General features: G+C 39.0%; 1 protein-coding gene across 2 annotated transcripts in view; it reads left to right on the forward strand.

The window, feature by feature from the left end:
• The window catches only part of LOC127617307 (PDZ and LIM domain protein 7-like), a 55,210-nt gene that overhangs the window by 14,662 nt on the left and 28,484 nt on the right, over positions 1 to 12,064 (forward strand). For both annotated transcript variants that reach the window (XM_052089277.1, XM_052089279.1), the window contains exons 3-4: positions 4,995 to 5,146; positions 10,169 to 10,199. In XM_052089277.1, the coding sequence (XP_051945237.1) occupies positions 4,995 to 5,146; positions 10,169 to 10,199 (183 nt within the window). The remainder of the gene's footprint in view (positions 1 to 4,994; positions 5,147 to 10,168; positions 10,200 to 12,064) is intronic.

Here is a 12,064-nt window from a genome sequence, read left to right on the forward strand (position 1 = left end):
CCCGCTCCAGAGAACAGGACTCGGTGTAGCGCTCATTTCTTCAAAGATAAACGTGAGTCCGACCATCAACCCTGGTGAGACAAACCACGACTCATCAGTGAAGAGCACTTTTTGCCAGTCCTGATTGGTCCAGCGAAGATGGGTTTGTGCCCATAGGCAACGTTGTTGTCGGTGAAATGTCAGAATAATAGTGAAAGAAATAATTTTTTCCATCACATTCCCAGTGGTCAGAAGTTTACATACTCTTTGTTAGTATTTAGTAGCATTGCCTTTAAAATGTTTATCATGGGTCAAACGTGTTAGGTAGCCTTCCACAAAATTCTCACAAAATGTTGCTGGAATTTTGGCCAATTCCTCCAGATAAATGCACATGAAACATTGATTTGAGTTTAAATTATTTTATTAGCTTACTTGTAGAAATTGCACGGTGAGCCAAGAAGCAGCAGTGACAGCTCACAGAATCCGGATGAGCGGTATGATATGTCTTTAATATCCGGATGTGCAGTAGTTTCAGAGCAATATCTTACCACTGTAGGGTGCATTGACCTATCAGAATTGAGTATTCCATAGAGCTGTGTATTATATATACACTGGCGGCCAGAAGTTTGGAATAATGTACTGATTTTGCTCTTATGGAAAGAATTTGGTACTTTTATTTACCAAAGTTGCATTCAACAGATCACAATGTCTAGTCGAGACATTTAATAATTTGAAAATAATAATTTCAATTTGAAACGATGATTTGAACTTCTTAAACTACTTCAAAGTGTTCTCATAAAAAAATCCTCCACGTGCAGCAATGACAGCTTTGCAGATCCTTGGCATTCTAGCTGTCAGTTTGTCCAGTTCTCTTCAAGACATTCTCTCTGAAATCATAAAGTCAGACCTTCTGCTCTCAGCTACAGTGGTGCCCGAGACCCCCTCGACAGAGGCCCCTCAGCTCCTAGGTCCGGAGAACCCCTCAACGGAGGCCCCTCAGCTCTCAGCTCTGGTGGTCCGTGAGACTCCCTTGCCAGCACCCACGCCTACCATGGGTAACGAGCTAGCGCTCGAGCCCACTGCGGTCAAGGAGCCTGAGCCGCCGTTGTCAAGGAGCCAGCAGCCAAGCCTGCCATGGCTTTGCCCTCCTCCTACCTGCTCCGCCTCCTCTGGCTTCATCTCCTGAGACTCAATTCCCAGAGCCAACTGCGTCTCCCCCTGCTCTTTCTTCAGTGGCTCCGCCCGCTCCTCCTCCTGTGGCTCCGCCGCCTCTGGCTCATCCTCCTGTGACTCTTCCTCCAGTGACACTGCCCGCTCCTCTTCCTGTGGCTCTGCCTCCTGAGACTCAATTCCCAGAGCCTACTGCCGCTCTGCCTCTTGTGGCTACCTCTCCTTTGACTTCGCCCCCTGAGCCCTTGCTTCCTGAGCCTCAATTCCTGGTAGCTTCGCCCCCTGAATCTCCACCTTCTCTGACTCCAGAGGCCCCACCTCCTGAGATTCCAACATGCCACTCTGCATTGTCAGGCCCTGTCCCGCAGCCCAGGCCTCCTTCCGCTCCTGTCCTGGAGCCAATTTCCTGGCCACCGACTTCGCCCTGGACTATTGTCATTTTTCTTTTTTTAGCTTCAGGAGCTGCCCTTTAAGGAGGGGGTTTCTGTCATGTCATTATTGTTTTCCTCTAAGGACTCTTAATTTGAAATTTACAAGGACCCTTAGTCTGAAAGTTCCTTTGTTTCCTTCCATTGTCTCTGTCTTCAGTTCCTTGCCCTAATTGTATCACAGGTATTCCTCATCATCTTGTTAGCCCTTGAGTATGTATGGCCTCTTGTTCCTGGTTCCTTTGTTGGTCCTTGTTGGTATGTTTATATGTAGCACTTTGTTAACCTGCATACTGCTGTTATGTTTGTTACCATCTTCATAAGATTACTTCAGAGTTGTATTCGCTTCTGTTTGTTTATAATTAAAAGTTCTGCGTTTTGATCCTGACTCTCTCACCTCTTCCCTACACAACCGTGTCAAGTACACAGTTATGTAAAATATAGAATATAAATTCTAAAATAATATTATGATATATTCCACATAGCCTATACCACTGTGATATAAAATAACTCCTACCATAATATAGGGAAAGGATTTTGGTCCTGTCGCTCACCCCTACTACGATGTTCTTCTGTGTGATTACTTTTAAGACCTCACCTGCTCTGGCTTCGGTTTCCCCATTCCTTCACGCTTGCCAGAGCTCTGCACCTGAGAGAGGGCTTTCTGTGGGATTGTTGTTCAGACCCCAGCCATTTCCTCATGATTTCATGATGCGTCACAGTCCCTCTTATGTTTCATAAATATTGTCATGGTCTCCAACAGTCTGCTGAGTTCTTGATGGTTGTTTTTCTTAAAGATGCAGACTTGAGGGCAATAATTTTCTTCTCTTGAGGCAATGCTGTCCAACTTTGATTTCCGGTTCATAATGCTGCAGAGTTTTAAATGTTTGTTGAAATAAATAAGAGTTGGCAGAGACAGGAAATGTTTTAGAACTTAAGAGAATAGAGAGAGGCAGTCTGAAATGTCCACTGCAGATGTTAAATGTTTGGGTACAGCTTTAAATAGACACGAGGGTAGACCATGTGCATTTCATTCACACTCTTGCCAAAAGCAAAAGCTGGATCTCATTAGATGTTACCACCAAATAACCGATTATATTATTACACAGATTAAGTGCTATTAATGACTCGTTGCATTTTGCATTTTAAGTTGCTTGTATTTGTGGCCAAATGTGGTGTTACGGAAATTTGTGTGTGTGTGAGAAGTGTGCCTTTTAGCTTTAGTGTGTGATCCCTCTAGAGCTGAGTGATATGTTGAATAATCACAATATACTTGTGATCAGTTTGGCAATATAATATTAAGCATTGTAAATTAGCTTTTTTTTGGCCATTAAGTTTCCCAATGACCATCATTATAGCAATTATGTGATTTTTGTCATGAGTGTTTAAAGCTGATGTTTGTATATTTTTGTTTTAAAGGAATAGTTGACCCAAAAATGAAAATTTGCTGATAATTTACTCGCCCTCAGGCCATCCAAGATGTATCTGAGTTTCTTCATCAAAACAGAATTTTTACGATTTCATTTCAGGCCTCCTGCTTTAAACAATGCAAGTGAATGTATATACTTTTAACTACAAATGTTAGCTTCCGTACATCTCTGTAACACGGATTCAAGAGAGGTGTATTCTGGCTCAAATGGGTAGGGTTGGGCGAAAAACACCATCTCCTCTTCTAAAATCAAAATCCTCCGACATCTTGTTTGAAATTGTTTTGGTTTGTGAATGGTGCTTGGTCTGTGGTATGTGCAAGTTTCTCTTGTAAACAATGACGCACTTCCTGGTTGTTCCTCCATGCATGACCTTACCAACAAGCTTGCGTCATCCCTCTCATGAGCGCGCACCACAGAGATGTAAGGAAGCTAACAATTGTAGTAAAAAGTATATAGGTATTGTTTTGTTTCTAAAAATAATTGGGTTCAGAAGAACTTTATTTGTCGACTGGAGTCGTGTGGATTATTTTGATGCACCCTAAATATGCATTTTGGACCGTCAAAAAAAAAAGTACATTCACTTACATTGTTTAGAGGAGGCCTGAAGTGAAATCCTAAAAGTCTTAAATTCTAAAAACATCTTGGATGGCCTGAGGGTGAGTAAATTATCTTTTTTTTTTTTTCACGCCAAACAATTTCCACGTTCAGTATTTGCACACTCATTTCCATGCAAGACTGGCACATCTCTTTGTCCACACTCTAGACTTTACTTTGTATTATTTAGATATTGGTCGCAATACAATAATATTTTGGTTAAAAATTTTAATAAGTTTAATTCATTGTTTCTCATTCAACTTTGTTAGACTTCTGTGCTTTGCTCAACATATGCTGAATTTCCTGCTTTGCTTCATCTTAGAGCCATAGAAGTAGCATAAAGCATATTCACATTACAGTAGTGTCAGTACAGAAAAACAAAAACAAAAATGTGGGACTAGCTTGATGCATTACAATAAAGTACTTCCTTACCCCCCCCTCTAGTGTGGATCCGTTTTATAGAAGCTCCTGCATTTGTCATTTAGTGGATGCAACTGAAGTACTTGTAAATTATCATGATGTTTCTCCTGTTAACTTTATTAATACAGTGTAACAAGGTTCAATGTAAAGGAGGAGGCAGGAACCAGAAGAACCATCAAAATAATGTTTTAATGAAACAAAGACACAAACATACACCTACACGGCAACTGCGTATGGCTCTCTCTCTCTCAAACTGCCGCATCTCACCGCACTTATCCCTCTCCTCAGCTGATTAGCCTGATTGGGGGCCGTGCGTGCGTACTCACAGCCTGGCCCCTCCCTCCTCTTTGTCACACTCCTCCCTCCTTTGCCTCAGGCCGGGGACCCAAGGCATGACGTAACTCCCCCCCCCCCCCCCCCACCACCACCACCACCACCACCACCACTTTCCAGGTGGAAATTCCATTGGATATTATTATTAGGGGATTTTGCTAAGGCAAGTGTCACTATTACTTCTTTTGGTTAGTGTTAAACTTTAACGTGTAATTGGCACAATGACACCTCAAATCAAGGATTTATTTCAATCTGTGAGATTGAATTAAGAAGTTAGGTTAGCAAACGGTAAAACAGTTGGTAAAAAAAATCCTAGGGGTCAGAATATCATCTATACCATTGGTTTGGTTCTTTTGACATAGACCAACAAATAACCACCTAGCAACCACACACTGTAGCAATGTGCTAAAAATCACTCTGAACACTTTGGCAACCACATGGCAATGCCCTGGTAGCCACCCAACCTTTTGATGTGTAAACTTTTGCATGAGCAAGTGACACATTTCCTTCAGAAATCTAGTTGAGATTTCCAGTGATTGAGCTGAGATGTTTTAGTTATCTGGAAGTCAATTAATTGAATACAGGAGATACTTCATTAGTTAAAGAGATGACTAAAGTTTGTTCTCTTTGGTGGTTTTAGCTGAACCCAGGGGGAAAGGCAGCCCTGGCCGGAGTGGGTGTTGGAGATTGGGTGGTGTCCATCTGTGATGCCAATGCAGAGGAGATGACCCATGTGGAGGCACAGAACAAGATCAGAGCAGCAGCTGACTCCCTTACTCTCACTCTGAGCAGGTACATACACACATACACTTACTCATCGTCTCTCATTGATATCTTTGAGATTCAGTATCATTAAAGTCAAAGGTGAAGGAGGATGTTGAGTTCTCTGATTAATGCATTACCATTAATCCATTCACAATGGTCTTAAAATGGATAGACTATCATTTTTGGACTAGGCACAGCAGTGATAACAAAACAACAAATGTATTCTGGCTAGAGCATCTGTGGTAACTTTTGAAAATGCTAGGCTTTTTTCCCCAAGGAAGGGTCGACTGAAACAGAATTTATTTGGTAGTTAATAACTGAAGAATTGGGGTGGGGGTGGTCACCTTAAAAAAAAAAAAAGTTGTCCCTTTTGCACTTCATAGTGATATTTCAGCTACTCATTTTGATCACTTATTAAAATGCACATACATTTGTGACTTCTAAACAATTGAAAAATGGTATTCACTTAAATATTTTAATTTGGGTCAAAACTGTCTCTTTGGCTTTTAGAGAGCAGATCTATCAGGTAACAACACAACTCCTTAATAACAGCTCTGGTTTCTGTTGCCAATTCTGTTGATAACAGCTTGGCCTGAGACTTTGTGACATTTAAACAAAATTAAAGGATTTTTTTGGGGTTCAATAGAAGTCAAGCTCAATCGACAGCATTTGTGGCATAATGTTGATTACCACAAAAATCGATTTTGACTTGTCAATCCTTTTCTTTAAAAAAGTATAATCTGGGTAACAGTGATGTACTTACAATGGAAGTGGATCTTTAAACATTAAAATACTCACTGTTTCAAAAGTATAGTCACAACATGTATACAATATGAGTGTTAACATGATTTTAGTGGGATAAAATTGCTTGCCAAGCCTTTCTGTGTAAAGTTATATGAAATTTTAGTTGCCATGACGATGTAACACTGTAAACCTTTAAACATCCGTAAAAACAATGATTTAAACAACTTTACTTTAACTCAAATGATGCATGAGTTTTATCAAAAGCATTAATGCTAGTGTTTTTGTAAAATTATAAATGTCAAATTTCTGTTTTTAAACCCACCAGAAATGTTCCCCATTCACTTCCAGTGTAAGTGCCACACTGTAACCACGATGTTTGCTGCTGCTTTTTTTTTTTTTTTTTAAGAAAAGGGGGGATTAATTATTGTGGTAATAAACATCATGTCACAAATGCTGTTGTTTGAGCTTAACTTGTTTTGAACAAGGTATGTTCCTGTAACTGACATGAAGAATGTGACATGTTGTTGCTGATAGATTTTAGGGGCATTAAATGCATGGACCACTCTAATGGAGTCTCTCTCGCTCGCTCTCTCTCTCTCTCTCTCTCTCTCTCTCTCTCTCTCTCTCTCTCTCTCAGATGTAGTTAAACTGTTCTTTTGTCTGATGGCTTAGATGACCCTGGGTTAAAGGTAGAGCAGATAAGCCAGAGATAGAGTGATAATTCCCTGACTGGAGCTGCCCTTCTCTTTTCAACAGAGATGAAAACCAAACCTCCAATTCATTGCCACAATTTAGAGATTGCTTGCACTGAACTCCTTTTTGGAAACAATGAAAAGGGCCCAAATAAGGAAAGTTTGAAATGGACAATACTGCCCTCAGACAGATCAAGAATGGATAGAAAGGATCTGGCATTTGTGGTTAAGAGATGAGCAATGGGAAGATATAAGCACAGCTGCAGAATGACAGATGTACTCCTTCCTGCTTTGTCATTAGGCCGCCTCTGTGATCTATACACGCTTACACAGAGCTGTGTAACGCTCCAAACCGCAGTTATGAATGTGCTTCTCTTCCTTTTTTAGGCGTGTGCATTTGTAGTGGTTAGTAATGGTCTGTTTAAGAGAAGATGGTTTTAAAAAAAAAAAGTCTCTTGCAATATGAGAATTACAGCCTCTCCCTCAAAATCTTTTAGCTTCGCTTATATATGCATGACTCAATGTTGAAACTGATGTCCATATCTAAAATTGTCATTTTGTTAAGTTGTTTCACTCAAGAATTTAAGTTCAGTCATTATTTACTCACCCTCATGTCATTCCAAACCCGTATGACTTACTCTCTGTCATTGAACATAAAAGCTAGTCGCTGTGTAACTAATATAAGGGGGATAAGGTGTCTGGAGGCATGCTATGGTTTTTCACCTGAAACGGTGTCTAAAAATTGTTCCACTCCTATGCGGGATACTGAAAAAAGTTATGAGACACTCAAGAACTTTTGTCGCTGCGCAAAGTAGATGCACCGTATTTGAATATGCGTTAATTTCGCTGCAGTGGATGGGAAGATTATCAGTGAATAATGACTTCAATTTCAATCTCCAGAAAGCTAGCATTTGTCTTCAGAAGGCTAGAAATTTAGCATGCGAGTTAGCTATATGGTGCTTTTTACCTTTTGGAGCATAGCAGCCTCTGGTCACTGTCTGCTGTCATTTTTATCAAACGAAGCAGCTTGAACATTCTTCCAAATATCTCCTTTTTGTGTTCTTCGGAAGAAAGCAAGTCTTTTGAGTTTGGAACAACATGAGTGTGAGTAAATGATGACAGAATTTTCATTTTGGGGTAAACTCTTCCCTAAAGCTCAGGCCATGAGTGCGGTTTCATGTCAGAGTCATTCTTTCTAAAGCCATCCCTGGAATGTGGGAGGAAAACTCCGAAATGGGCTTGGTATCAATTTATAAAATGTTGCTGATGCAGAATAGGGTAGATTCCCCAGATAGCTCTTTGTCTGAGAAAGAGGCCACACCTTTCGGAATGCTGGTGCATGGAATCAGTTGAGAAAGTGGGTGTGTCCTGTTTGTTTGTATCACTGATGGTAATGTTTGTTGTTACACAGCCATGTAAACATCTCTGTAATAATTACTGCTTTGCCCTGTACGCTGATAGATGATGACTACCTCGACTATTGTTTTGGTTTGCTTTTGATGTCAGAGTTTCTTTAAACTGTCTGTTGCTGTCTATCCGAGATGAATTACGGCGTTTGTATCTCGTAGAAAGGCGTCATTGAAGACAAATGTCTGAACATGCCTATATTTACCCCTAGAATACTTTATGACAGAGGGTGGTGTCGTTTTAGTTTAGATGCCTTTTTGATAGCTGTTTGGGCAACCACTTGAATTGTGGTATGAAGCGTTCTTTGAAGCACAAAGTCTCTTTTTAGCTTTGTCTTTTTAAAGCGTTGCCCAGCTTTTATATCCCTGTGTTGCCATGTGTGTTTGACTGTCATCAAGATCAATGCAGTGTATGTTCAAAGCATTAAAGTCAAGTTTTCATATTTTTCAAATCCATACTTGCTTGCAAAGAACAGAAAAGCTGATAAATTACAGTATAATCTCAGGGAGCAGTTAGTGTGTCTGTTTCCTTTTCTTTGCAAATGTTGGTGGCACAATAGGTCAGTGTGACTAGTCTAGTATTGGACTCTGTGCCATTTCCTGGTCTAGATGACTCTTGTAAAACAGCCTGGTTTTGCTATTCTTTTTTTCTCTCTATTTCTCTCTGAGGTCTCCTCACACTGGCCACTGTGCAAGAGGATACCATCAGTGACACAGGAAGTGGTTTACAGGCACAGATGGAATGCTATTATTTCTCCAGCTTAGTCAAACTCTCCAATTTAGAACACAAGTTTCCACAAGAAAGGAAACGAATCCCTTCTAAAAAGTACTGTGCATGTACTATGCACTGAAAATAAATGATGAAGTGATGAAGTAAATATAGCAGAACAGATTAAGTACTTTCTACATTTCAATAAGTTTGATTTTTAATTGTGAACTTGAATGTATTATGTGAATCATACATGTGTGCTTAATGCAAACAGGTTAACATGAATGCTCTAGCTTGTAACTGAATGTATTATTTATGATTGTTTATTGTCTTTAAAATGCGTCATCATGTACCAATCATAACGTAGAAAACATGGTCATATTTATTCACTAATTTGAGTATGCTTCACTGGTAAATAACAAAAGTAACTTTTCGAAGCTAGTGTTCCCAGCATGCACTGGGCTTGAATAATTAATGAGCTTGCATGGTTTCACTGTTTGCAAGTTTGCTTACACAATATTTATTGTTGATTCTTGTTTTACGTTTGGCAAATTCTTATTTTGAAGTCTGAAGTAAATTTTCTACTCAATTACCGATTCATGATCAAAAGAAGGATCTGTTGTTTGTTACTTCCATCATGTTTTATGCACATACTAGTGTTGAAGTCTGCGTGCACAGCACTGTATCTTGTTTCATTCGCCTGTAATGCAAGGTGATATTGTGTAATAGACTACATGGAAAGCGTTAAGCTTCCCTGTGGAAGGCTTCCGTGTATCATGTGGTACATAATGAAACGGGTTTATAAGGAAAGTACAAAATGTGAAATGTTCTAATGAAATGCTCATTTAAATATTAATTAGTTTAAGTACCATGCACATCAGATTTGTAAGGACAAGTTAATACATTTTATTATACGAGTCCACTACCCACATTCCACTGTAATGATTACTATATTCACGTGCCACGGTATGTTCATGGTATTTTAAGTTACTTTAAAGAATACAATGGTACTACTATGTTTTTGGACATGTCACCAACAAAGTGAAGTATTTATTTGGTACTTGTTGGTGGTTGGTACTTTCTGGTTGGTGTTTAGGAAAAAAAACGGAGGAAAAATTGTTGTAAAAAAGGTATTTTATTGTGAATTTATGTTATGCTGAGGGTGTTTGTTATGACTCCAATAGCCACATATTATTTATATTGAGAGCAATTTCTGATCCGTTTCTAATACACATGTTTATAATATGGATGCCTTCTCAAAGCAGTTTGGATCAGATCCCTGCATTCATTCACATTTTGCAGCTGCAACATTCCATTCTGACTGATAAAATGAAATTTAGTGCCAGTGAGGACAGGCATAATTCCCATGAGTCTTGTTGTATTTGGCACAAATGGCCAGCTGTTCATCCTTATAGTCTCTGTTAATTAACATTTTTATAAATACTGAAGTGAAACCCAGTAATTTTCTGAATCATTTTCTCTGTTTTTCTCCCTCCAGAGCTTTCCATCCTGCTGGAGGAGAGCAGAAGGTAAGACAATCAGTCTTTCTGTTTTCTGTGTGACAGAACCGCAGAGCTTTTGCAAGACTAATCAACCAGCTCCTGAAATCTGAAGGATTACATTTAAGATCTGTTCGAGTTCCATCTGCTTTTTGGATACTTCAGAAATGAACACACACACACACACACGCACATTGATACTCCTGTTATTAAGAGGACTATCCATTGGCATAATGTTTTTTTTTTATACTGAAATTATGATATTTTCTATATTTCCTAACCCCTAAACCATTATTTAGCATATTTATTTATTATTGAATGTGTTTAGCTGTTTGAATTACAGGGCCGGTTTGGGTGTCCTCAAAATGTAGATTATTACTTACAAATGTCAGGTGTTTCTACATTGTGAAGCCATTTTCATCCCCATAATGTAGGTCAAACCAACATACACTTATATATCTAAATGATGAAGCCCTATAGACTTCTGTTGTTTTTATATAAAACCAATTATAAATAATACTGGCTTATTGGATTTTTAGAATAAATTATTTTGGAATCATTTTTACCTTTTGAGGACATCCCTGAACATCCCCAAAGTGGGTTTTTTGTCAAATTTTGCTCTTTTGGACAATTTTGTCCCCAAAGTATTGCAAAGTAAACATACATACACCCATATGCCATTTTCAGATCATTCTTCTGTAAACATTGCTCATAACTCAGAGACCCAGAGTCCCCTTTTACATTTCAGGCTCTTAAATGGCTCTCATTCACCAGTTGCTGTGTTTTGCGGAAGCTCGGGTGGTTTGTCCACTTGTCTGTCTGTTTCAAATGTGCAACATCTTGCTCTCCCTTAAATCTCCCTGCACCAGTGTTTGAATTTATTTTGAACAGTTTTGAGTGAATTTGCATGACCACAGAATGCACAATCCCAAATATAATCTTCATTGTCCCAGCCAGCAATCTGCACATGCTGTAACAAGACTCCAGATCAGGGTTATAGCTGTCATGCAACAGTGCAGTCCTGATGTGGAATCATGAAATGAATGCAGCATCCTCCAAAAAGTGAAGTAACACTGAACTCTTGACTCGAATGGGAGAAATGGTGCTCTCGTGTGGCTGCAAAAGTCTATTGCACAGGTCTCCAATAGCCACAACATATTCTTGTGGGTTTAAAGTTATATTTTCAAACCAGTCAAGTGCTGAGTGCAGCAAGAATGCTGGGAGGATCTTGTGGCTGGACCTTGGCCTGATCTCAAGATAAATATTTGTGACCAGGGTGCGTTCACACTTCTCAAACAATCCCTCTTCACTTTCTCTGAGCTCGTACAGCAATTAACTGTAAGAAGACATCAAGATGATTTTGCAACTTTTGTGCTTTTAATCCTCTCATTTAAAGAGGATTATAAATTAAATGTGCATCTGGCATTGTGCTTATGAAACTGGGTTGGGCAAAGTTCAGAATTTTTTCATTGTTTCCTTTTCAATTCTTGAGTTTAAATTTGAATTGAAATGGCCACACCCGACATGAATTGAATGAGTTGCAATTCAAAGAAATGTAACGCGGTCACACAACAGAGGAATTGCAATAGTCCAACACAAGTTTTGAAAAAACAAACAAAAAAAAAACATGAATTTTGACAAAATATTTTAGACCTGTTAATTCAGTTTTAGGGTTTGTAAATAAATAAAGAAAAAAGCCATACTCCCTCTATTGTTCGTAAAGTAAATCTTAATTCATGAAATTAATGAAAAACATTGACATGTATTTCAAACATTTAGTATTTCACCAAATGTTTCTGGAAATACCCCACATGTTGTGTGCAGTGGCGGTCTGTGACTGAATTTTCTGGGGAGCCAAATATATAAATCATTATTAAAATATCAAACCAATAAAA

Source organism: Xyrauchen texanus, chromosome 23 (genome assembly GCF_025860055.1).
Source record: "Xyrauchen texanus isolate HMW12.3.18 chromosome 23, RBS_HiC_50CHRs, whole genome shotgun sequence".
NCBI lineage: Eukaryota > Metazoa > Chordata > Actinopteri > Cypriniformes > Catostomidae > Xyrauchen > Xyrauchen texanus.